The sequence below is a fragment of the Carassius gibelio genome, chromosome A4, assembly GCF_023724105.1.
Source record: "Carassius gibelio isolate Cgi1373 ecotype wild population from Czech Republic chromosome A4, carGib1.2-hapl.c, whole genome shotgun sequence".
Lineage (NCBI taxonomy): Eukaryota > Metazoa > Chordata > Actinopteri > Cypriniformes > Cyprinidae > Carassius > Carassius gibelio.
The window spans coordinates 7,384,500-7,412,304 of record NC_068374.1 but is presented as its reverse complement, the minus strand read 5'-3'; the positions used below and the strand labels follow the sequence as shown (position 1 = coordinate 7,412,304).

At 43.9% G+C, this 27,805-nt stretch overlaps 1 protein-coding gene across 1 annotated transcript in view; it reads right to left on the bottom strand.

The window, feature by feature from the left end:
• Nucleotides 1–8,551: 8,551 nt before the first annotated feature.
• LOC127981488 (NACHT, LRR and PYD domains-containing protein 12-like) overlaps nt 8,552–27,805 on the bottom strand; it is an 80,345-nt gene continuing 61,091 nt past the window's right edge. The window contains exon 7 of the mRNA XM_052585503.1: nt 8,552–9,237. Coding sequence (XP_052441463.1) covers nt 8,696–9,237 — 542 coding nt within the window. The 3' untranslated portion in view covers nt 8,552–8,695. The remainder of the gene's footprint in view (nt 9,238–27,805) is intronic.

Below are 27,805 nucleotides of genomic sequence, written 5' to 3'. Positions count from 1 at the left end.
CAACTACAACAACATGATCTTACTCGGTAACAAAATACTCATACGTCCAACAATAAACTATCTAAAATGGATGTAATGTAAGCCAATTACACATACACACCACACACCACACACTATTCTCTATGCCTACCTAATAAAATGGGTGCTCTACAAATTCATTTTCATAGATAATGCATGTCCATGCAAACCAGTTAAAATAACTCCATCCAATCCTGCCACATGACAAATGTGACCCTGCAGCACAAAATCTCAAAAAAATTAAAAAATAAAAAAGTCCAAAGTAGCGTAGCTAGATATTTGTAGCAATATCCAATAATACATGTGTCAACATTTCTCACTTGCCAAAAATAATTTTAAGTTGTATGAGGATATTTTTTAAATATTCTACCATAAATGTAGTAAAGCTTAATGTCTGATAACTAATATGCATTGATAATCATTAAACAATGTACTAATCTCAATTTCAGAAAATAAACCGTTGTATGACTGTTGTGGAATACCAATATATAACTACTTTACTCTGCCTTAGCACACCTACCTGCATACTTAATAATACAATATTTAACAAACCATTAAACTCTGCCTGAAGCAACATGCTATCAATTGTGACAACTTACCGTTTGATATACACGGGCCTCTTGGAAACTATGCTGCACTATTTGACAAGTCCTCTCATGATTTTGTGACAATGTGACAAAGTTAAGCTGACACACATCTCAGCAAGAATGCTGTGCTCACAATTGCCTCATTTCACCACTTCTCTGATGTTAGGGTCTACAGGTATTCTAAAAATTCAACAAAACATCATTTACATTATTTTTGTTATGATGGTTTGTCTGAGGAAAAAAACGAATTACATTAATTTAAAAAACATTTACTCATTTCAACATTGTCAAACACCTGTATTTCTCCTTACTCCGAAACACATTGTGTTTGAAGATCGAACACCACTACATGACTGTTTCTTTCCGCCTCCTGTATTAATGCTTTTAATCATTTGTGATGATCAGCCCCTTCCAAATTTCAGATACATCATGAATGAAGATATCCTTCAATTTCAACCCTTCCCCTCTTCATGATTTTCACAACAGCAATACTCCTGTGCAAAAAAAAAAAGAAAAATCTCAAACAATACATCCATATATTACAATATACAGTAGGTAGACATCCAAAGTGGGTATTCCTGCCACCTCCAAGTACACCCGGCTGCAGGCGGCAGATGGAGGCGGGGCTGCACCTGGGGTGTGGTTGCATGTGCAGCCCCGCCCCATACCTACTCTGATTGGTTAGATCGTCTTTCACAGACATAAATGATAGGAAATGTGCGTTTAGTTGGTGTAGGACAGAGTATGTGGTTTCAAAGTTAAAAACATTGAGTCAGTTTTACAAAGCCTTCATTATAATGCAGTTGTTTATTGTTAACTTGACTCACCATGTCTGATTTATTGAATCAAGAGATGTTAGCTGCTGCAAGTTTACTCTTCTTGAACAGCTGAATTCACAAATGAATCATCGGGACATTCTAAAGCACGCTTAATGTGAAAGTACATGGCCTTATGCATTAAAACAGTTTTTTAAGAAGACCAAACTCAGTAAACAAATTAATAAAGCAAATTCTATTCACAGACAAGCAGATATGAGCCCAGTATAAGAACAAAAAGAGTGCCTCTTACGTCCGACGTTACAAGAGCGCTGTCCCAAGTGAAGGTGCTGAATTAGTTGGCATCGATTGCTCAGGAATCAATTTTCCACTTCACACGGAGGTGCAATACATTAAGTTATCAGTAGTATATACACCATAAATTAAATTATCAAATGGTGAGTAATATGTTCACACGATATGTTGTGACAGTTAGACGAACAGGGTATCCTTCGCTAATCATCCACCCCTCCTTATCCCATTATGCCACCTGTGCCGCTTCTTGACATGGGTTTAACGACCTATAAAAATTATATAATACACTTTTATATTATTGGTAAGGTACTTGCCAGTTACTTCCGTTTCATGCGATATTGATTGCCATTGGTTAATGTTTTCAATAAAAAGCAACCCATCTACAATGAACAGAGAGAGAGTTAGATAAAGAATATGCTGGGGAAGCAACGTAAAAAAGGGCACCAAGCCTCTCATCAGAGGAACTTGAAGTTTTGCTGGACCTTGCCACCAGGTCAGAGGTCACACCACTATGTTCCACTAACCTGCACATTTATGGCCGCATATCCCTTTCGAGATAAGTAGCCCACGCCTGATCAATCACTGATGAATTGGCTATAGGGATGATTGTGCCATACACCAGGATTTAATCCCAGCATGGCGCAGAAGGGCGACAGTGTGAACTCACCTCCACACCGAGGTGTTGATTAAGCCGTAGCCCTCTCTCACGACCTCGATGAAGCTCTCTATTAAAAAAAAATATATAGCGCTGCAAGGGACTTAAAGCAAAAATTCTGCCGCGTTTGCCTGGCAAGAGCAGGTCTGAGAAGGTCCAGCAACTAATGAGCTGTCTTGGGAGGTGAATTATTTTTAATATAGCCAGGTCAGGCAAAATGTCAAAAGGGCTTAAGTTTTGCAGAATAAAAAAAAATAAAAATATTGACATGGACTAAATGGCTCCGCGTCCGGTCCGTCTTTGATTCAGTACAAGGACACATTGGAACTGGACACCACCATGCTTCTAGATCTTAGCCTTTTAGAGCCAAATTGTTTGCCAGATTTTAATTATCAAAAGTGATTGCCAATTCGCTTTAATTACATTACGCAAAAGCCTAGGGTAGTTACCACCATATTAGTTCTGATACCACAAAGTCAAATTCAGGGAATAGGCCTGTATCCATTGCGAACATAATAATATGAGTCTTAAAATGTCCATAACATAAAATCATTGTTGAGCCACAACATTGTCAACGTACATTAGTTTGACTTGTACTGCGCTGCTCTGATTTCTAAAGACTACTGCACAGTGGCGGAGACTAGCGTCTTGAGCTCAAACAACGCTAAGAGAGAGCTTATGAATGGTCCAGACCAACCTTACGAAAGGTTGACTTACAGAAAATATACTTAGCATACGAACGTGTTGGGAATCGTGCCAAAAGATTAAGAGAGAGGTTAAGGAATAGGTTAAGAACTACTTAGCGATAAGAACATTTTGGGGAACCGGGCCCTGCTCAATAAAAGTTCACAAAATGGGTCTCTGAGAAAATACCAATTTAATATAAATATCGTCCCACTGTGGATTATCCAATTCATTTATTAAATGTAGTGGGTTGTCCGTCTGTTAGCCTAAAGATAAGGTTAAATTTAACAACATTTCATGGACATAGCGAGTTACACGCTAATGTTATTTTTTCTTCTTTTGTGCATTATAAAGAAGGCTTTGTAAAACTGCACAGCTTTTAAACAGCATACTCGTACACCAACTAAGCACACATTTCCTATCAAGTATGTCTATGAAAGATACTTGAACCACTCAAGAGTAGGTATAGGTGCAGCCAGGTGCTTCTCACTGCCACAGCATTAACTGCTAATCAGTCACGAAACTACCACCAGGTGTCGCAAAGGGACGGATTGGAAACTGAATGCAACTTTTAAATGGTGGTTTGTTATATATATATATATATATATATATATATATATATATATATATATATATTACAAACTGCTGTCGGGAATTTAACCCAGCGCCAACTATGGCAAGAAATATAGACTACGCCACCCCGGAAATTGGCCGGGGATACAATGTACCACCAGCACACAGATATGTGGTGGCTGAGACTTTATTCCAAAATCACTATTTAATACATACAAAATGTAATACTTTAAGAAATAAAAAGTATAGATATGAATCAAAAACATGAAAGAAAAACACATTTTTCCAACTTCAGAACTGGGGGATTCAAGTTACTTATCCAATGAACACAGCAAACACTAGTGCTCTCACAACACAGCACTAACACCCACGTTGGGAACACGCAAATCTACAGCTGCACCATCACCACAAACAGGACACTGGTTAGGACTGGTACCCCAATTCTGAAGGGAAAGAAAACAGAACAAGATAAGAAACAAATACACACACATACACAGTCACATATACAAGTCAAGGTATTATTTGTCAGAAACACTTATCACTCGCTGCCAGACGGAACCAAAGACACCAGGTTACTGGCAATCCTCACTCACTGGTACTCACAGACTGTGGGCAGCATAACATTTTATGAAGTGTCACAGTATGCATAAACAAACAAAATACAATAAAATACAACTTTCTAGGAAGCTGTTCAAAAGGAAATCCTCTGACAGAGAAACAACAGTCAAGCACAATGGTTGTGTCAGACACTTAGTGATTCGTCACTGTAATTACCCCACCACAAGTTTTTGGTCAATAAATATTTGAAGGCAATGCGTCGCTTCTAGCCGGGAATGTGATTGTTCCAGTCGTCCAGGTAATCCCCGTGCACTACAAGGAAGTTGGGCAATTAAATCAGAGTATGCGGTGCAGAAGAGCAGTCAGAGACGAGAGACAATCCGCCCCGCCCAGAAGCTCTCCGGTGCCGAGACTCAAACTCATGCAGATACTCGTATTTTCAAATAGATCACCAAAAGCCTGCTGCAACACCTCCTGGCCCCCAGTGTCACTAAAAACACAAAAACGTGTTATATGCAGAAATATAATTAACCGCCTCAGGATCCCCAGCAAACACTTACATGTACACCTATATGAGACATAAACATGTGACATACCTGCAGATAATGACTCGCACTGACCAACGCACTCGCTGGCGTACAAATTGGATGTTTGCAGAGATAAACGTTTTATCCGCATCTAAAATCTCTCCTCAGCCACACTGCAAATTAAACGGGTGTCAAATTACCCCTCCCGACAACAGATAGTTATGCTGCCACTGCCACCAGTAGCTCTTACCTGTTGGACATAAACACGGCGCACAAAGAATGACATCACGTCCATGACCCCAAATGACATGCTACCTGGATGTCAAATCACATCCCCTTTTATACAGGTGGAATGTACCACTTTCCCCCCAAAAAATGGTTGGATTTCTCCCAAATTTGAAAATGAGAACCCAATCTTACCTTGCGTTTAGTTTAAACTGTTATTATTATTAGATTGTTTATAGCCAAGCCTGTATTATTTTATACTGCAATTATATTTATCCATTAGACTTATCAGAGTGTCACAAGGTGACGATCTTTAGGGGCGGAACCAAAATCCGGGAAGTTTGGTTCCGCGGATCCCCGTGGCCCCCTTGCTCCCTGACCTCTTCCCGGCCATAGCCCATCTGGAGGGCCGAGTCAGAGTTTAGTTTTAATTGCCCTTTCCCTATTCCCCAAGCTATTTTTAAATATTTAAATAAAGATTGTTTTATCACTTACTTGTTCTCGTGTTGTTTGGCCATTGGGTTGGCTTTGGGGACCTCCTCGAGGTGGAAGTTGAGAAGGGGTGTGGCTTAGTCAAAGCATAGCCGCCCCTGGGTGTGACAAGAGCATGAAATAAAACATTTTAATTTAAAAGGACTTGTTGTAAAGTGAAGGGAACTAAAAATATCCTGTTCGTACATTATAACATTAGGCCAGCCGTTATTATTTCTAAATGTAATAAAATGCATATTATATATTACTAATATTTTTGCCCTCTCACAAACTTTTATTAACATGTTTGTATAATATATATATCATGGTATTATATATATTATGGTCTCGTACTCTATCGCATACGTTGTCAGTGTTGTGCGCTTGCTTAGTCCTTTCTTGTGATAAACGGTAAAGTGTGTTCAAGCGCCAGCCAAGAGAGTGTAAAGAAATACCCTTTGTGTGAAGCAGTTAAATCAGCGGGAGTTAAAATCAGATCGTAAGTGTATTTATTTCTTGTCTCATTAGAGTTTAGCGCAGTTGTCGTTGCTAGGAAACACTTGTTTGTTTACTGTGTTGAGACGTGATGCGTTTGGTCTCGTACTCTATCGAATACGTTGTCAGTGTTGTGCGCTTGCTTAGTCCTTTAAACAATAAAGTGTGTTCAGCTGAATTCAATTTCCGTTTTGTCGGGTTTAAAAAAGAATAGTATAACGTGCCAGCCCTCCAGTTAAGCCCTCCTCGTGTGAAGACCGAAGAGTGTAAAGACCATCGACTCTACCATGCGACTCCACCGGGCAGGGACAGCGGCAGGGGATATAAGTATTGTTTTGATTAATCTCTTTTTCTTTCTCCTTGTTTCATTTCTGTTTCAGTTGTTTTTTGTTTATAACCAAATCTTACTATGTATTTCCAGATCCCTACTATCACTACCACTCGCAAACCACACATCACACAATGTAGGCAGCACAATCTTAACAACCTGCACACTTTGCCTATATCTGCTAATACACTACTTTCTTTTCCTAGTGGTCTCTGGAATTGCCAGTCTGCTGTAAACAAAGCCGATTTCATTACTTCTATTATTAGTCATTCAAAGCTTAATCTCATGGCCCTAACAGACCTGGATTAAACCAGAGGACACTGCTACACCTGCAGCACTCTCCAATAATTTCTCATTTTCCCACTCTCCCCGTTTGACTGGAAGAGGTGGAGGTACTGGTCTGCTCATCTCTAATGATTGGAAATTTAATCCTTTACCATCTTTGGGTATCAACAGCTCCTTTGAACCTCATTCAGTTACTGTTACCTACCCTTTTAAAATACATTTTGTAGTTGTCCATCGACACCCAGGACCACTAGGTAACTTTTTGGATGAATTAGATGTGTTGCTCTCAACCTTTTCTGAGGATGGTACTCCCCTAGTTATGCTAAGAGATTTCAACATCCATCTAGATAAACCTCTGCTGATTTCCACACTCTACTTGCCTCTTTTGATCTCAACTGAGTGTCAACTACTGCTACTCACAAATCAGGCAACCAACTGGACCTTATTTATACACGACACTGCTCTACTGATCATGTTCTGGTTACTCCACTGCACACGTCGGATCACTTCCTCCTCACTCTTAACCTCAACATGATCCCTGACACATCACAGGTTGACAAAGTTTGGGCAGCAGAAGTGACGAGCATTTATCATGCCGTACATGACTGCAGTAACAAGTTAGCCCCAGTAATCTTTCCAGATTCTGAAATAGCTAAGAAAAAAGCTGTAGAAACTTTGGCTGATATTTTGGGTCAGGTAGTGTCTTAATCTTTTAGGCGGTGGGTTTAGGTTGTTTATACACTGACCCACGCATCACTGCCAAACATTATATACTGGAATTATATTTATCCATTAGAATTATAATTTAATTATTCGGTTAATAATAAATAAATAAATAAATAAGCTGATTAATCAGTTCAAATGTGTTATTGTGGGTTAGTGTCACCGTTGGTAAACCGTGATCTCAGGGATTTTGCACTTTGTGGTGAAGTCTGTGTGTTTCGCGCCTGCACTGATTAGTTTGTGGGCGTCTCCTTTAATTGTCATCAGCAGCCGCTGTCACTCATTACTCATCCCCTATATATTGGCTTGTCTCACGTCTTGTGTTTGTGAGATCGTTGTTTAATGTCGTTTACCCCGTTTGTTGGCTTTAGTGTTGTCTGCATTTTCCCAGAACCTCATCCACTCTCCGCACATCCACTCAGCCACGGACACTTACCTTAGGCTCTATTCCCCGCAGTTCCTGTGCCATCCTCTCCTGCTGCCTACTCACCGCCATCATCCGGATTACTCACCTTCTCACCGCCATCATCCGGATTCCTCACCTCCTCACCACCACCACGGATTGTCGTCTTCTCAGCCTCATTGTTCCCTTGTGTTTATTTGTTCATCTCATTCCATTAAAACTGTTAACTCACATCTGTTTCCAGACTTTCCTTCACTCCACCGTCACAGTTAGTAAAAAATTTACATTATATACTTAGGAACAGAGTGTGGGTTTAATCTAGGCTATGTTGTTAACTACTTACAAGTTTTGGGTATGTTTTTATCCAGTTTTCCCCCCTATTGGATTCTGTTTGCTCTTAAAGCCTTCTTCAAACACCCATGTTCACAAATAATGATTTTCGTAAAAACGGGTCGTTTTTTGTAGGCAAATTCTGTTAAATAAAATATCTCGCTTGGCATTGAACTTTGAGCTTTAGAATTTTACATATATTATTTATAGTACATAAAATCAGTGCTTGAAAGAGATCCCATAATAATTTAATACACATTTTCTGTAGTAGCAATACATTTTATTAAATGCTATGATCAATGTTTTATTTTGTCAGAAACTCTCCTGAAGCTCACCTCAGTCTTGTGAGGAATCGATTATATTTGTGATACAAACATCAATTCAGATGTGATCTAAAGTTAATTTCTCATCCTGTTTTATTTATGCACAAAAAATTTAGAAAAATTAATTACATGTACTTTTCACAAACATGATTCATGAAGAACTTTTCAATTGAAGGAACATTGATAGAAATAGTACAAATGATCGATGTGACACTACAATAAAAAAAACAAATGTTGATAAACACACAAACACTATCTCACACAAACACACACACACACACACTTTCTCTCTCTCATAAACATACACACACACACTCTCTCTCTCACACACATACACAAACACACACACACTTGAGCTGTTCAGCTGCAGTATTAATGTCATGAAGAGACTCGATAACATCTCATTGTCACTGATTCATCATGCAGTCTCTTTTGATTCATTAACACAGTTTCACTGATGATCCAGAATCATTTATCAATTCATAACCAACACTAAACCCAGGATAGAGTGGCTGAGTGAATGTGGTCTGGACTGTGTGGATGAGGCTCATTGTGTTTCTGGAGACGCTGTAGAAGGACAGAGTTCCTGCTCTGTGATCCACAAACACTCCTATTCTCCTGATGATGGACTCCACAGGGAGAACAGTATCTATGTTATTGTGACTGAATGAGTAACTGGAGCGAGAGCAGAACAAACTCCAGGACTGATCATTAGATCCAAACCAACACTCATCACCCCATCCCTTCCTGCTGATGCTCTTATATGACACTGATATAAACACATTATCTCCACTCCACTCAATCTCCCAGTAACAGCGTCCACACACACTCTCTTTACACAACACCTGAGGCACATCATCAAATCTGTCTGGATGATCAGGATATGACAGTTTCTCCATCAAACATGTCACCTTTCTGTTCTCCTCAGACAGAATCAGTTCCGTGTTTGCTGTGTTTGGATCCAGTGTGAGAAAACAGGCATCTGAACACAAGAACAGGCATTAATAACAACAACTAACACTACATCTGTGTGTGTGTGTTTAAGAGAGAGAGAGAGAGAGAGAGTGTGTGTGTGATTTCATACATGTTGTAATGTAGTTTTTGTTTAAGAAATAAAATTAATTTAGAAAGAATACTGTGGTCTTTGGTTAAATTTTCTTGATTTTAAAGTTATTGAATGTTTTATCTCTGATTGAAAGGCCCACAACAGTAAGATCTGCTTATACACGGCTTATACATTTATAACTTTTAATAAGGTGAAGTAGGTTTTGGGGAAATACAAATAATTTGTTTTATATATTCACTGAAAGATACATTTAAGCTACAATTATAAATACATTCAGTGTAATTATAAAGATCAACTGAATGATTTAATAAATTTATAACAAGACTAAACCTTTGTTAAACCAATCACTTGTTTTTGAGTAATATATTTATATTGATTGTTCAATATAAATATATTGAGAGAAAATATGATTATAGACTGATTTCCAAACATCTAGAGTGATGCTCCATGCGCTCTTTGTTTATGTTTCAACTCCAACTGGCCTGCGTCTCAATGCAGGAGTCACCTATGTGTGTATTTACAGTTGTAAATATTATAAGCAATCTTTGAAAACCTGTTGAATTTTTCCTTGTAAAGAAATCATTCACTAGTAAGCAGTTAAAATATCCTGATTATCTTTAAAAAGAGGATTTTAATTGCTGGATTATGTTACATTGTCATTAATGTCTTATACACAGTCACGCGAGCTTATGTTTCTTCATTATATTATGTCTATGTTCCTAGGATTTTTATTTGTAATTTTATTTTAGCATATTTTAGCAGGTCATTTTTTTGTAGTTTTTCAATGACAAAATGCAAATAAAATGCAAGTTGCTTGCAAAATAAATTTATGAACTATGTTATTTGATTGTACTGAGTTTGATCACTGTGTAGTGTTCTTGTTTGCCACGGTTCCTGGATCAATACTGGGCTGTGTTCTATTCAGAGGAGAAAATCACTATTGCGCCCTAAATCTTGTAAGACTGTATTCTTGTCACAATTCGGTCAGGCTCTTCACCCAGCTAATCACAGCACACCCCCTCACCTGAGTATTGATTACTCCCGTTTTAAAAAAGCAAAATTCTGATGTGAAAAATCTGTCAAATTATCTATAAATAATCTCAAATCTATAATTTCTGTCTAAAATCTTGGAGGGTGTGGTTGCAGCTCAATTAAACAAACACTTAATTGAAAATAAACTATCTGAGCCAAAAAAAAGATTTGGGTGTCATATTTGACGCCACACTGTCAATTGAGCCTTTTGTCCAGAATACAGTTAAGACATCATTTTATCACCTCAGAAATATAGCCCGGCTACGTCCTATGTTATCCTTTTTGGTAGCTGAAAAGTTGATTAACTTTTTGCGCATTGACTACTGCAATGGTCTCCTAGCTGTGGTATCTAAATTATCACTGGATAAATACGGCTTCATACGTGGGGTGACCGATTCTCTGTCTATGCTCCTAAGCTCTGGAATTCTCTCCCGGCCGACATCAGGGAAGCAAATTCATTAGTGACTTTTAAATCTCTTCTTAAAACATTTTATTTAAGGATTGCTTTTACATGAACTTGATTTTATGCCTTTATTTTATTGTTCTTACATTGTGTTTATTCATTTGCTGTTATGCTTGTCTGTAAAGTGCTTTGAGATAGATGCTTTTAAAGGCGCTATACAAAATAAATATATTATTATTATTATTATTATTGATCTCCGGCACTTATTCCCAATTCATTCACCCATCAACCACCAGATTTAAGCACACACCTCAGTCTGCACATTGTCCGATCTCGTTGCTACACAGCGGAATTTCCTCTGTCATAGTTAACCTGCATTTACTCCTTTAACTTACCCCTTGACTTACCTCTTCTACAGCTAGATTCTCCTCCCCTCCATGTGACTCCAGCTTGTCTTCAGTGAGCTCCAGTAAACCATCTCCCATAAAGATGAATCAGCTCACTACTAATGCCCAACTTACTGCTGCCCACATCACTCTTCCAGTTACCACCTTCCTCGACTCTGGGTCAGCCCGGAACTTCATATTGGGAGACCAGCTCCAGTTATCGATAACCGCCACAGAAATCGTCTACCAAATAGTAATCAATTATGTCGTGTTTCACTAGTTCACGCTTACATATAATTAGCTGAGGTATGGTATGCGTATTTGGCGTGCTGTCCGGGGAAGGGCTCCGAGCTCGGGAATTGCCCGAAGCTAGAGTACCCCCCCTTCCCCGTATATTGTAAAGTGAACTTGGAGTGAGGAGATGGGGTGGAGGAGGGATGCTGATAAACCGTCAATGGATAGAGGTAAGTCAGCGATATTTATACTGTGGGATTGATTACTTGATTGTGGTCCACCTGTGATGATTAGGCTAAGTATCTGACGCGCTCCTCCCGAATCTTCATAGATAATTACATTTCACTAGTTCACGCTTACATATAATTAGCTGAGGTATGGTATGCGTATTTGGCGTGCTGTCCGGGGAAGGGCTCCGAGCTCGGGAATTGCCCGAAGCTAGAGTACCCCCCAATAAGGCAAATGTACAGGAGGACAGCCGCCAGTTTAAAGAATGCCCCCCAAAAAGCAGAGTACTGGCGGGGGCTGATTTGGTTTTTGAGAAGTTATCTCGTTGGCAGGCTGGAAGGGCCTACGTACTCCGGAGGGAGCGACTTGGGCGTTGAGGGAGTAGGCCCTACCAGCTGCAGCTAGTGAACTACGTGGTTGTTGGCGCCCGGTCGGTAGGGCTCGGGCCGATGCTCAACTGGAGTTTTTTGGCGTTGGATCGGTGAGCCCTGCCGGCCGATGAGGAGGAGCGGCGTGGTTGTGGTGCCCGACCGGGAGGACCCGAGTTGCCTCGACCGGAATAGGTCACGGTGTCGGCGTACGGGCCCTACTGGCTGATAGCCCCTGCTATTCAGTGGGTGAAGGGCCTAACACTGACCGAGAGGGCCCATGAAGCCTCCGACAGGAGATTGAGACTCAGGATGACGGACGTCTGGGTCCTCTCGGTTAGGCAGATAAAAAGCTTTTGGGCCAGCCGACAAGGAGGACTCTGGCAACATCCGAAGGGAGATCCCGACTCACGGCATCGGCTGGATGAGATTCACTTGCGGCTGGCAAGCATAGGCCCGTCCGGGAGACTCTCGCCAGACGTCTGAAGGGAGCGCACGCGACAGACGGGTAAGCCTCGGCGGACGGGGAGGGTTGGAAAGGAAAACCCGACTGGGAGGACTCTCGCAGCATCCGATGGGGCCTCAAACTCAGAACATCGAACGGGTAAGCCTCGCCAGACGGGGTTAAAAGATGTGAGAGTAGCTGAGGGTAGCTTTTTTTTTTTTTTTTTTTTTTTTTTTGCAGGATTTGGCGAGAGGACGAGACTCGTGGCGTCGGATGGTTAAGCCTCGCCTACCGTCAAATGGAAAGGTAAGTTGTGTGGCCGAGAGACTGTTGCCGACGTTCGAAGGGAGCACACACATCGAACGGGTAAGCCTCGCCGACCGTAGGGTGGAAACGTAAAGCAAGTCTGACCAGGAGGCTCTCGCCAGCGTCCGAAGGGAGCACACACATCGAACGGGTAAGCCTCGCTGACCATAGAAAAGGAAAAGGTAAGGTTGTCTAACCGGGAGGCTCTCGCCGGCGTCCGAAGGGAGCACACGCATCGAACGGGTAAGCCTCTCCGGATGGCGGACAGAAAAGGTAACGATAGGTGGCCAGGAGGCTCTTGCCAGCGTCCGGCGGGGACAAACTGGGTGAGCCTCGCAGGCCGTAGGTTTAGAAAAGGTAAGTTTGCGTGGTCGTTAGGCTGTCGTCGGCGTTTAAGGGAGTTTGCTACTCCTGGCAAGAGACGGTTTAGCCTTGGTGACCGTAGGGAGGAAAGAGAGTTATTGTGTGTTAGGTACTTGCAGCATTTAAGCAGCTTGCTTGTAGGTTAGTAACCTGAAACACACAGTAGGGTCGTGGTTGGCTGGCCAGGAGGCTGTCGCCGGCGTCCGATGGGAGCACTCACATCGGACGGGTAAGCCTCGCTGGCCAAGGGTGGAAAAGGTCAGGTTGTCTAGCCAGGAGGCTCGGACCGACGTCCGATAGGAGCTTAGCTCCAGGAATCGAACGGGTAAACCTCTCTGGCTGAAGGACGGAAAAGGTTGTCCGGCCGGGAGGCTCTTACCTTCGTCCGACAGGAGCTTAGCTCCCGGATAGAACGGTTAAGCCTCGCTGGCCAAAGGACGGAAAAGGTAAGGTTGTCTAGCCGGGAAGCTCTCGCCTACGTTCAATGGGAGCCTTGACTTGGGCGGGTAAACTTCTCCGTACGAAAGACAGAAATGGAAAAGCAGGTAGCCGGGGGCTTTCACCTACGTCCGAAGGGAGTGTGAGCTCCTGGCAACGAACGGGTAAGCCTTGTTGGCCGCAGAATGGAAAAGGTGAGGTTGTCTGGCCGGGAGGCTCTCGTCGGCATCCGAAGGGAGCTTGTGCTCCTGTCATCGAAGAGAGAAGCCTCGCTGGTCATAGGATAGAAAAGGTTTAGGTTATTTGGCCGGGAGTGTGCGGCTGGAGTCGGCGGTATAATAGGATTTTTTTTTTTTTTTTTTTTTTTTTTTTTTTTTTTTTTTTTTATGGCCGATGAGGGTTTGGTGGGCTTTCTTAATGTGAAACTGATTTATTCTGATGTAGCTTTGGTATGCTTCTGAGGACCATCTTCCTAGAGTTTGGATTTGTTGGTTGGAGAGGCCTTTTTGTGCAGCTGAAGTTGCTGCCCCGATGCGGAATGAATGGGTGGAGAAATTGTTCGCTGGGATGCCTGATAATTGCAGGACGCATTTGAGGTGTTTTTGGAACCAGAAACGAGTGACTGGTTTTTTGGACTCGTCGGTGAATAGGGGTTCGTGTGGGGATTTTGCCTGGGAATTTCTAAGGTGTAAAAAAGCGAGGACAGATTGGTAAGGCTGGATTGGGGAGGGGAGATTGAAGATGTATATGAAATGGCCTTTGTTGGTTTGGTCTGTTTTGCTTTGTTTGATTAAATAAGCGATTGTTTCGTCATCTAGTATGGTTAGGTCTGACACGGTGGGGTTGATTTTAGGATTAAATTTGGAAGAGATCGTAAGCTCCGAGCACCTGAGAAAACCGAAAAAGGCAAGGATGAACATGGCGTCGAGCGTGCGGGCAATGCTGAGGGGTTGGTAATTTGTGCGGAGGGTGTGGATACATTTTGTGAGGATATCTAGCGTTATGGGTTTTCTGGTGTCTGGATGGGTGGGCTGGGATCGCTGGATCCCTTTGATTAGGAGGGAAGTTTGTGAATTATTTATTTCGGGTGAAGGAGCGCCGGTCATTAGTTTGTGAAAAAACTGGACTCCGCTCAGGTAGCTTTTAATAGATCCGACTTGGAGACCCTTGGTGCCGTTGAGGAACGAAATGAAAGAGGTGATGGAGAGTAGAGAAAAATCTGGGAAAGGGATGTTATAGGTGAGGTGAAATGACTTAAAGCACCTCCATGCAGTCGCGTATGACTGGAGGGTTCTGGGAGAGACTGCTTGGAGAATATAGTCCAGTGATGCTTCGAGGAGTGGTTTTAGAGGGTGAGTTACGGAAATATTAATTCTGAATAGTGAGGAACCGGAGTGGGGAATTGGTCCGCCTCTGGAGCCAGCGTCCTGAATTTCTGAAACAGAAAACGAGACAGGGAGTCAGCGATTTGGTTTTCTGTACCTGGGACGTGCTTTGCGCTAATTATGAATTGGTCGCATGCTGCGATCCATATAAGGCGTCTAAGGAGAGGCATGAGGGCGGGGGAGTGAGAACGGCCTTTGTTTATGCACTGAACTACGGCTTCGTTGTCGCAGTGCACTAAAATGCTTTTAGTTGTCCATTCATTGCCCCACAGGAAGGCTGCTACTACGAGGGGATAGAGCTCGAAAAGAGCTGAGGACTGGGTCGAGTCCTGCATCTGGGGGGGCCATGTGGACGCGAACCAACGGCCTTGGTAGAAACCTCCGAAACCAATTGAGGGAGCCGCGTCTGTAAACAGCTGCAAGTCGATGGGAGACGAGATTAAATTGTTGTAAAAAAAAGAAAGCCCGTTCCATTGTCTAAGGAACAGGATCCATAATTTAAGTTCGTCGCGGCATGCATGGGTTAGGGGGATGAGGTCCTCGAGCGCGTGAACTGATGATGCGAGTGTTAGAAGGTGCGCGATGAATGGGCGTCCTTGTGGAATTATGCGCATGGCGAAATTTAAATGCCCGAGCAGGGAAAGAAGTTCGCGTTTAGAACAACAAGGGCTGTCGAGGAGGGTGGATGAGACGAGAATTATTCTATCAATCTTTTCCTTTGGCAGGGAGAGCTGAAATTTAGCTGAGTCGAGGTAGATGCCGAGGAACTCTATGGTTGTGGCAGGACCCATGGTTTTTTCCTGAGCGATGGGAATCCCGAGCTCGGAAAAGACTTTTTGGACGGTGAGGATATGGGCGGCTGGGATAGCCTTGGGCGATGAAATGACCAGGAAGTCATCTAAGAGATGGATAATATGTGGGATTGCGTAATTGTTGGAAAGGATCCAGCAAACGGCTTCTGATAGCATATCAAAAATTTTGGGGCTGCTTTTGCATCCGAAGGTTAACCGGACGGCGAAATAGTATTTCTCGAGCCATCGTATCCCGAACAGGTGCCAAAAATCCGGATGGATGGGCATCACTTTGAAAGCAGAAGTGATGTCTATTTTTGCTAACCAGGCTCCTCGGCCCGCGATTTTAATCAGTTCGACTGCCTGATCTATGTCTTGGTATTTGAGTGAAAATTCGTCGAGGGGTATCAAGCTATTGATGCTCGGGACTGTAGAATTATGCGGAGATGACAGGTCTACTATTAGGCGTTTCTTACCAGAAAATTTTCTCGTAGCCACTCCGATTGGGCTGACTCTGAACGTTTTGAAGGGGGGGGTATTGAAGGGCCCGATCATGAAGCCTGACTCGACTTCTTTTTTGATGAGGTTAGCTACTATATCGGGCTCTGCGAGGGCGGATTGGAGATTACGGCAGACGGTGTTTTGGGTAAGCTCGCAAACGACGCCCGGGTTAAAACCGTGTTTGAGACCAGACAGGAGATAATTAGTAAATTCTTTGTCGGGATGGTGTGCTAGTTCGATGGTCATGCGAAAAATATTCACAGGAGTCGATAGGTAATTTTTAGATTTTTTATTTACGGCTTTATGCACGGGGCAAACTATGCGTGCATGAGCACCGCCACAGAACTTGCAGGAGTGTAGATAGCGGCAATGCTGTCTGATGCATTTCCCGTTGTTGAAGGCGATACATTGCTGGGTGCTTTCTTCTCCTGGTTGGGCTAGGCGTGAGTTTGCTGCGGTAACTGATTTTGGGACATAGCTGGTGGATTTTGCCGGGGGAGTAAGAGAGTGTTGGGTTGCGTCCGGGTTTATTTGTGGGCAGGTTGTGGTGGAGTGAGCCACGGACCTGCAGATTGCGCATGAAATGCTCCTACAGCCTAGGAATACGCGACTGTGCAAGTCGGAGTCGATCGCTCCCCAGTAAGGGCACTGGTTCCACTGAGCTATTCGGATGGCACATTTAGCGGAAAAAAGCTTGTGGTAGGTGTAGAAGTGCCCCCCTCCGTAGGACAGCGCGAGTTCGGCTATTATAGACAAATAATCGTTTAGTTCGCGTCGCCTGTGGGGGAAGGCTGAGCAGATAATCTCGGTGTAGCGGTTGAATGCGATGGTGAATTCGGAGAAGGAGAGAAGTCGAGATGAAAGGGGATTTGGATTTCTTAGCGTGACTGAGAAGTCCCCGCAGTCTATTTGGCGGTTTGAATCGGATGTGGGCAGGAGAGAAAGGAGAGACGAGAGATCTACATCCGCACCTGCTAATATCTGTGCCCGAATGCTGTGGGTCACTTGGGGAGGTTCGAGGGCGACAGCGTTTGATGGGATGGGCATTGGTGTAGCAGTGAAGAGTGAATGGGGGGATTTCGCTTGGAGGAGGGTGGTGGCGACAACTGGGGGCGGAGCTGTGTTTGGCAGCGATTGCGGCCAAGCGCTTGCTTGAGCCGCGGGCCCGGAGTTTGAGGCCGCGGGTTGCGGGGCTGGGTTGGGCGGCCAGTATGGCCAGGCAGTTGCTTGGGCCGCGGGCCCGAAGCTGGGATGGGCTAAAGTCGAGGCTGTGTAAGGCGGCCAGTTCGGCCAAGCGTTAGCATGAGCGGCGGGCTCGGAGCTCGGCAGAGCGGGAGGCGGGGCATTGTGTGACAGCCAGTTCGACCAGGCGCTAGCTTGGACCGCGGGCGCGAAGCTGGAGGAAGCGGTAGGCGGCGCTGTATGTGGCGAACTGTTCGGCCAAGCGCTTGCCTGGGCTGCGGTGTTGGTGTAGAAAGTTCCGTATGGAGGGGCTGCGATGGGTGGAGGAGGCGGCCAGGAGCCTCCTTGGGCTTCGGCGCCCTGAGCTGTTGGAATTGGAGCCGCGGAAGGAGGCTGAGCTCCGGGCGACGTAGCGAGCGCCCTTGCGGTTGGAACCGGGGCGCGGCCTAGGCTTGCTGAAGGCCTCTTGCTACGGCTTGATAGCCGCTGCGAGCTAGGCCTAGCGGCGGAGGATGGTGGAGTGCTTTGAGGCGAATTCTGAGGTACTCCTTTCTTTTGCCGTTTCTTTGGTACGGGGGTAGACTGGGGAGAAATGTTATTATTTAGATTTTTTGTATACAAGTCATACAGTTCGGATTTGTTTAACTTGCTTGATGGTGTGATGTCGTTTTTGGACAGGGCCTGCCTCAGACTCGACACCGTCCATTTGTCGATTGGCGGAATCGTATGCCTGGCCGAGCGGTAGGAGGACGCAGGGGAGTCGGCCGCGGTTCTCGCCGGAGGCGGCGAAGGTAGGCCTAGGCGTCTTGGGAGGCGAGTAGCTGCTCGCGCCGTACCGCGCCCGCGGGTTGGAGCCTGGGGCTCGATTTGGTTGCCACGCCGGGAAGGGGTGGCTTTGGAGCCGGCTGGCTGCAGTGATGGGGCTGGGGAAGAGCTGGATGAGTCTTCTGACGAGGAATCTCGGTTTTGGGACATGGTGCATGCGGACCAAAATGCTGATAAACCGTCAATGGATAGAGGTAAGTCAGCGATATTTATACTGTGGGATTGATTACTTGATTGTGGTCCACCTGTGATGATTAGGCTAAGTATCTGACGCGCTCCTCCCGAATCTTCATAGATAATTACATTTTTTTTTTGTTTTTTTTTAAGTTGTACATGTGGAGAGTGCAGTTTGATGACAACATCGCATGTTGTTTACTTGATGTGCTTACACGCCGATAGCTAAGTTAACAACACAGAGATATTTGAAGCAGTTTTACTCACCGCATGTGGTTCCAACACACGATCGTGACCCTTTTTAGTTGGGACTGCATTATCCTTAAGAAATAAACGATGTGCAAATCCGAAATGCAGGGAACAAACAAAAACACTTGCACAACTCCGTTGATGCTCTGTAAAAATAAACTCCATCCACTGGTCCCTTAATGCTGTTTTTTCTTTTGGTAATCTGTGCAGGGTTGTCTTGCCCTGGCAACCAAAAACACACTTCTTTTGTGACATTTCGCGACGCTCTCGCTCTGATCAGTGAAGTCTGTTGTGCTCTCAGTGCTCTGCTATACAGGAGCGCGCGCTCTTCCGGCAGAAGTGCCTCAGGACCCATATAAGGAAATTCCGCTCCAACGTCACACAGAGCCATACTCGAAAAAAACTTTCCGAAACTTGTGACAAACCGAAGAGGTTTTTTTGTAACAAAAAATACTCCTTCAAATGTACAACTTAATTTTTGAAACTTTGTCCATGTTTAGCATGGGAATCCAACTCTTTAACAGTGTAAAAAACTCAGTATGCATGAAATAGCATTTCACCCCCCCTTTAATACACTAACTTCTTAGTCCTGGAGGGCTCTACGGCTGATATCATTTTGGGCCATCCCTGGCTGGTACAGCATAATCCAATCACCTCCTGGTCGACGGGTGAAATCCTCCAGTGGGGTGAACAGTGTTTTCCACCATGCTTCCCCAATCGCCCATCTCCGCCGGAACGAGCCCCGGAGGTCCTATCCCTCAATACAACCTCCATTGAAAGTCCCCTTGAGAGACGCTTGGTGGACATACCCTCCAGCTACAAGGAGTTTCATGATGTCTTCGGCCCTCACAAAGCCTCACAACTACCTCCTCACCGTCCCTGAGATTGTGTGATTGATCTGATTCTGGGCGAGTCAGTGCCTTGTGGTAAGATATATCCCCTCTCATTACCGGAACAGAAGGCCATGGAGAAGTATGTGAAGGAAGCCCTTAAACAGGGATACATCATCCCATCTGCATACCCTGCTGCTTTAAGCTTTTTATTTCTGGCAAAGAAGGACGGAGGCTTGCGGCCCTGTATCGATTGCACTATTGAGCACTATACCAAATCACTGTTAAATTCCGTTACCCTCTTCCCCTCGTCCCAGCTGCCCTGGAACAACTTCAGGGAGCTACCATATTCTCCTTACTGGATCTTCATAGTACGTATAACTTCATCTGTATCCGAAAAGGAGATGAGTGGAAGACGGCATTCATGACCCCTACTGTCCAATGTACGGGTGCTCTGGGAGTACCTCCACCACTTTGTCATTGGGTACATCGACGACATTGTCATCTACCAGCATGTCATCGCCAGCATGTCCGAGCAGTCCAAGCAAGATTGAGACAATTCCAACTCTTTTTCAATGCCAAAAAATTTACCTTCCACCAGTCTTCATTGCACTTCCTTGGGGATATCTTTTCTGGAAGATTTTTATTAATACGATTTTAATCAATCAAGAATAATCAATGTGAATCTAGCCATTTTTTGTTGCTAGTTATTATTCCATTATAATCCTATAGGTTAAGTATAGAAAGAAATATGCCTAGGGGGCCAAATTTTACAGACCAGAAACATGTGGTCAGACCAGCTGAGAAACATGTGGTCAGACATACAGACATACAGACAGGGCCGTTGTCTATAACAAAGCAGGGGGCCCCTTCTCTCTAGGGAGATATTAAAATTGTAAACAAAGAAAAGTTTGACTATTTGGAAATGCCCTGTATAGGGTATATAATGAGATGCTACCTGGCATTCAGGAAATCATCTCGCAGAGAACATCTCGGCTTTGTTTCTCTCTGAAATAAATTCTATCTTCTGGAAACAAAACCCAGAGACTGTGTGATTCCTCAGATCCATGGCAGACAAAAATACACTACACTTTGAACATACCACATAGACGAGGGGAAGATTGAGGCTATCACCTCCTGGCCATTACCTTCGGAACTGCAGAGCTTCCTGGGCTTCAGAAACTACAGTACCATAACCAGTCCCATCACCAACCTTCTAAGGAGCAAACCCAAGTCTCTCTCCTGGACCCCGGCTGCCACTGAAGCCTTCGCCAGCCTCAAGAAAGCAAGTGCTCCACCCTTAGTTCATCTGGACTTAGAGCTCCTTATCATGGTCGAAGTGGATGCCTCGTATTAATGTGGGAGCAGTTCTTTCACAGCGGCAGGGGTTCCCACCTTGACTCCATCCATGTGCCTTAGTCTCTTGGAAGCTTAGCCTGGCGGAGAAGAATTAGGACATTGGAAACAGAGAGCTGCTGTTGATCAAACTGGCCTTAGAGGAATGGCTTTGAGGGAGCGGCTCATCCATTCACTGTACTAACCGATCACAGGAACTCTCAGTACCTCAGAGAAGCAAAGCACCTAAATCCCCGCCAAGCTAGATGACCGTTATTCTTTACTAGGTTTCACTTCACCATCTCCTTTAGACCGGTCCCCAAAACATCAAAGCTGACGCCCTGTCCCATATCTTTGCTTAAGAAGAAAATATGGATGAGCCAGAAACTATCATACCCACTCACCTTATTTCCAGTCCTATCCAGTGGACATCCCCGCCAGTCGCCACTGAAGCCCCTCCTGCCACTCCACTGGGCTGCCCCCTGGGACGCCGGTATGTCCCATGGATGCAACGCACTCCTCTTATTCACACAACGCATAGATCATTAGGCACTGGCCATACCGGGGCTGACGCAACTCTCTCACTGCTCAAAGATCACTTCTGGTGGCCCAACATGGCAAGAGACATGAGGAGGCTCATTTAAGGTCGCCCTGAATGTTCCATTTCGAAGAGTCCCCGTCATCTTCCACCTGGCAAGGTACATCCATTACCCATTCCCAACCGTCCCTGGTAACACCTAGGAGTGGACTTTACAACGGACCTACCTCGCTCTGATGGTAACACCTGTATCCTGGTAATAGTCGATACATTCTCTCAATTCTGCTGCCTCATTCCCCTCAAGGGACTACCCACTGCCCTGTAAACAGCAGAGCTGCTATTCAATTAAGTCTTTTGTCAATTTTGCCTCCCTGAGGACAATTTTGGACCCAGTTCCAGTGCACACTCGGTTACCAGCCCCATTTCTTTCCCCGGTCAGGAGACCCTTCCGACATTCCTGCAGTCGATTAGTGGTTCCGGCAGAGTGAGAGAGTCTGGGACGAGGCTCATCATCACCTCCAACGGGCAGTGCGCAGGCAGAAGATGACAGCCGACCTTCACTGAGCACCTACTCCCAACTACCAACCCGTGCAAAAGGTCTGGCTGTCCAACTGAGACATCAGGCTGTGGCTGCCTTGTAGGAAACTTAGTCCAAGATTCATTGGCCCCTTTACCATCCAGGAAAAGATCGATCCTGTCACATACAAGCTCCAACTCCCACAATACAGAATACACCCCAGATTCCATGTCTCTTTGTTGAAACCTTTTCATCCTCCTGTCTCCACAGAACTTGACTGGACAGAGGAACCCCCTCTCCCCTCCCTTCTAGAAGAAGGTTCCATCTACAAGGTCAAAGAGATTCTGGAATCCCAGCAGCGTGGTGGCAGACTGGAATACCTAGTAGACTGGGAAGGATATGGCCCTGAAGAACGCTCCTGGGTCCCTAAAGACGACATCCTTGATCCCACACTCCTAGAAGAATTCTATACAGAACACCACGTCAGGGTGTTAGGCCCTCAGGAGCGGGCCCTCGAGAAGGGGGTACTGTCACAAATCGGTCAGGCTCTTCACCCAGCCAATCACAGCACACCCCCTCACCTGAGTATTGATCACCGGCACCTTTTCACAATTCATTCGCCCATCAACCACCACATTTAAGCACACACCTCAGTCTGCACATTGTCCGATCTCGTGGCTACACTCGTAGTTACCACTTCTCCAGTGAGATTCTTCTCTTCTCCGTATGACTACAGCTTGTCTCCAGTGAGCTCATCATCCAAACCTTCCTCTCCTACATCTTCACTGAGGTGTGTGCATCCATTCAGCCGCCCTGCTCACCCCATTCTCTTTAAGAAGATTACTATTGTCAGTCTATCTCTCAAATACCCATATCTAACCCATCTAAGGATTCACTTATCTGCATCTCTCCATCTGCCAAGCTCATTACCCGTTTCAATAAAACTCCAATAAAAATCACTAATCTTCTGTTCCTGAGTCTGTTTGTTACAATTCTCCACAACAGCAGCCTTGGAAAGTGTATGGCTCAGAAGTCATTGTCATTAGGGACACACCTTTGAAGGCAACATCAGTTTGTATCATCGTGATTGTCACACTTTTTTTCCCATCGGGGTGCCCTCAGTAGGCATCACTGCGGAGTTTGGGATGCAGTGCAGGTGTCAGTCCAGCTCAAACCAATATATATATATATATATATATATAGTGGGGCTCGAAAGTTTGGGCACCCTTTGCAGAATCTGTGAAAATGCGTAATGAGTAATTAAAAAAAAATTGAGAGAGATCATACTAAATGCATGTTATATTTTATTTAGTACTGTCCTGAGTAAGATATTGTACATAAAAGATATTAAGATTTAGTCCACAAGACAATGCCTGAAATTATTAAAATAACCCCACTCAAGTTTGGGAACCCTTGGTTCTTAATACGGTGTTCTGTTACCTGATGATCCTCGACTGTCTTTCTGTTTTGTGATGGTTGTGCATGAGTCCCTTGTTTGTTCTGACCAGTTAAACTGAGAACTGTTCTTCGGAAAAATCTTTAACGTCCTGCAGATTCTTCAGTTTTCCAGCATCATTGCATATTTGAACGCTTTCAAGTAGTGACTTTATGATTTTGAGATACATCTTATCACACTGAGGATATATGAGGGACTCAAACACAATTACTAAAAAAGGTTCAAACGTTCACTGATGTTCCAGAAGGAAACAAGATGCATTAAGAGCGGGGGGGTGAAAACTTTTGAACATGATGAAGATGGCCAAATTTGTCTTATTTTGTTGAAATATATATTTTTTTCCATTTAGAAGACACTTGTATGTTTCCCGGTACACAAATAAGTACAATTTACCTTGATCTTCAAATTCCAAAAGTTTTCACCCTCCCAGCTCTTAATGCATCTTGTTTCCTTCTGGAGCATCAGTGAATGTTTGAATCTTTTTAAATAGTTGCGTTTATTCCCTCAAATGTCCTCAGTCTGAAAAAAATGCATCTCAAAAGTCACTGCTGGAAAGGGTTCAAATATTCAAAGATGCTGGAAAACTGAAGAATCTGCAGGACGTTAAAGATTTTTCTGAAGAACTGTGCTCAGTTTAACTGTTCAGAACACACAAGGGACTCATGCACAACCATCACAAAACAGAAAGACAGTCGAGGATCATCAGGTAAAAGAACACAGTACTAAGAACCAAGGGTTTCCAAACCTTTGTGGGGGTTATTTTAATAATTTCAAAAAATTTTAATATCTTTTATGTACTATATCTTATTCAGGACAGTTCTTAATAAAAAATAACATGCATTTAGTATGATCTCTCTTATTTTTGGAAAATTACTCATATTTTCACAGATTCTGCAAGGGGTGCCCAAACTTTCAAGCCCCACTGTATATATATGTGTGTGTGTGTGTGTGTGTGTGTATAAAATATACAGTTGTGGGTGGTTGTTCTGCACGCTTGGTAAACAAACTACAGCTAGTCCAAAATGCAGCAGCAAGAGTTCTTACTAGAACCAGGAAGTATGACCATATTAGCCTGGTCCTGTCCACACTGCACTGGCTCCCTATCAAACATCGTATAGATTTTAAAATATTGCTTATTACTTATAAAGCCCTGAATGGTTTAGCACCTCAGTATTTGAATGAGCTCCTTTTACAATATACTCCTCTACGTCCGCTACGTTCTCAAAACTCAGGCAATTTGATAATACCTAGAATATCAAAATCAACTGCGGGCGGCAGATCCTTTTCCTATTTGGCGCCTAAACTCTGGAATAACCTACCTAACATTGTTCGGGAGGCAGACACACTCTTGCAGTTTAAATCTAGATTAAAGACCCATCTCTTTAACCTGGCTTACACATAACATACTAATATGCTTTTAATATCCAAATCCGTTAAAGGATTTTTAGGCTGCATTAATTAGGTAAACTGGAACCGGAACACTTCACATAACACCGTACTTTCTACATCATTAGAAGAATGGCATCTACGCTAATATTTGTCTGTTTCTCTCTCGTTCCGAGGTCACCGTGGCCACCAGATCCAGTCTGTATCCAGATCAGATGGTCACTGCAGTCGCCCGGATCCAGTACGTATCCAGACCAGATGGTGGATCAGCACCTAGAAAGGACCTCTACTGCCCTGAAAGACAGCGGAGACCAGGACAACTAGAGCCCCAGATACAGATGCCCTGTAAAGACCTTGTCTCAGAGGACCACCAGGACAAGACCACAGGAAACAGATGATTCTTCTGCACAATCTGACTTTGCTGCAGCCTGGAATTGAACTACTGGTTTCGTCTGGTCAGAGGAGAACTGGCCCCCCAACTGAGCCTGGTTTCTCCCAAGGTTTTTTTCTCCATTCTGTCACTGATGGAGTTTCGGTTCCTTGCCGCTGTCGCCTCTGGCTTGCTTAGTTGGGGTCACTTCATCTACAGCGATATCATTGACTTGATTGCAAATTAAAACAGACACTATTTCAACTGAACAGAGATGACATAACTGAATTCAATGATGAACTGCCTTTAACTATAATTTTGCATTATTGAGACACTGTTTTCCAAATCAATGTTGTTCAGTGCTTTGGCGCAATGTATTTTGTTTAAAGCACTATATAAATAAAGGTGATTGATTGATTGATTGATTGAGTTGTTTTTCTTTTGTTAAGTTTGCTGAACAAGTACTGGGATCAAAATAAGGTCCTTGTAATCAGAGAATCTTCTATGTCTTTGTCAAAATATTTATTATAATTAATAAATAAATGGAGGCACTCAATGTGAAATCCAAATACGTAATTTTCACAAGCAATGATTTCTGCTCGATTGAGGACACATTTCCCATGAGACAGACCCATCCTCCACTCTTCCATGCAAATTAACAAAGTAAAGATAAGATCAAGTCTTCTTCTGAAACTGCATAATAACTAAGTCACACTTTTTTTCATAGTTTGGCTGGTCCTTCGACTTATAGTCAGGTGCGACTTATTTATCAAAATTGATTTGACATGAACCAAGAGAAAACATTACCGTCTACAGCCGTGAGAGGGTGCTCTATGCTGCTCAGTGCTCCTGTAGTCTACCAAAGAAAGCATAGAGCGCCCCCTCGCGGGTGTAGATGGTAATGTTTTCTCTTGGTTCTTGGTTATTAATAAATGCCACTTATACTTAAGATGCGACTTATAGTCTGAAAAATACGGTACCTGTAATAACTATTTAAGTTAGTAAGACATATATTTAGTGACTATTGTATTCCTTTGAGGGTTTTATTCAGTTTTCTGAACAAAAAAAACAGTTTACTGTATAGTGAAAATTTTGAATCTACAATTTAATAAAAATAACCAAGTTAGAGGTGGAACTATATGAACTGTACTAGATTTAATATTTTTAAAGTATGTTAAGTTCCAAAGATGAAAAAAAGTGTCATGAAAAGAGTCAATGTGAGTCTAGTTCTATATTTTAATTCTACAATAGTTCTATTTTATGGACAGAAAAATTTAATTATTGACTTAAAATGTCCAATATGCTGTAGCTCAGAAACCATGAAATCCTAAACTAACAGTGTTGTGATTAACAAAATATCTTTTAATGTTTCTGTAATGGTTGTTAGCTCTTGAATCCCAGTAAAATATTAATGTTGTTGTTATCCATAAATTTCCATAAATTATTCATAATTGTTTTTAATTTGCTGTTTTATAAAAAGGACAGAAAAAATAGTAAAGCACTTAATTAAATTTTTGTTTATTCAGATGCCCAATTAATCAATAAATACAGTCTAATAAATATCTTAAGCACTGTATGTGCTTTACATGTATTAGATCTCTGTTACGATCAGAGACCCAGTGAAACGCAGGAGACGAGAGATCCAATCGCAGTATGGGTTTAATGAGTAATCCAAAGAGAAATCAACAAGCAGGGATCAAAACCATAAATCCATCCAACAAATAAACAAACAGGAAAGGAACAGGAACTCGGAAGACGAGGAAACTGAGTAACGGAAAGAAAGGACTCCATGCAGACAAACAGAAAAGGACTGGTTAATATAGGGAGGATAATGACTAACAAGTGGAGACCTGAGTGCAATTAACAGGAGTGCAAATACTGTGATGAAGGGACAAGGCTTTGTGGGAATTGTAGTGCCTATGGTGAGGTGCCTACAGGGAAGTGAGACCACTAGTGGAAACTCAGGGAAACGGAGACCAGACAGCGTGACATTACCCCCTCCTCCACCCGAAACCAAGAAGAGACCAAGGAACACAGAGCCCAGGAGGGAGGTGGACTGGCGGAGGATCAGGGGGAGGGACGGAGGGCCAGGTCCATAGAGGGAAACAGAGAGAAAAGCAAAAACAAGGAACCCAGGAGGAAGGTGGACCGGAGGAGGATCAGGGGGAGGGACGGAGGGCCAGGTCCATAGAGGGAAACATAGAGAAAAACAGAAACCAAGGAGCCCAGGAGGTAGGTGGACCGGCGGAGGATCAGGGGGAGGGACAGATGGCCAGGTCCATAGATGGAGACAGAGAGAAGAGCAAAACAACAACAAAACACAAGTCCAGGAAGGACATAACATTCAGTCTCCAGGGCCAAACCGACAGGGCAGGAATCCAGAGAGGAGCAAGGTGGAATTGGAGCCATGCGGTCAAGACAGAAGCCCACCAGGGTGGCGCAGAAGACCACCGCATCCGTGCGGTCGAGACAGAAGCCCACCAGGGCGGCGCAAAAGACCACCGCATCCGTGTGGTCGAGACAGCAGCCCACCCAGGCGGAGCAGAAGACCACCACATCTGTGCGGTCGGGACAGAAGCCAACCCGGGCGGCGCAGAAGACCACCACCTCCGTGCGGTCGAGACAGAAGCCCACCAGGGCAGCGCAGAAGACACCACATCTGTGCGGTCGGGACAGAAGCTAACCCGGGCGGTGCAGAAGACCACCAACTCCGTGCGGTCGAGACAGAAGCCCACCATTGCA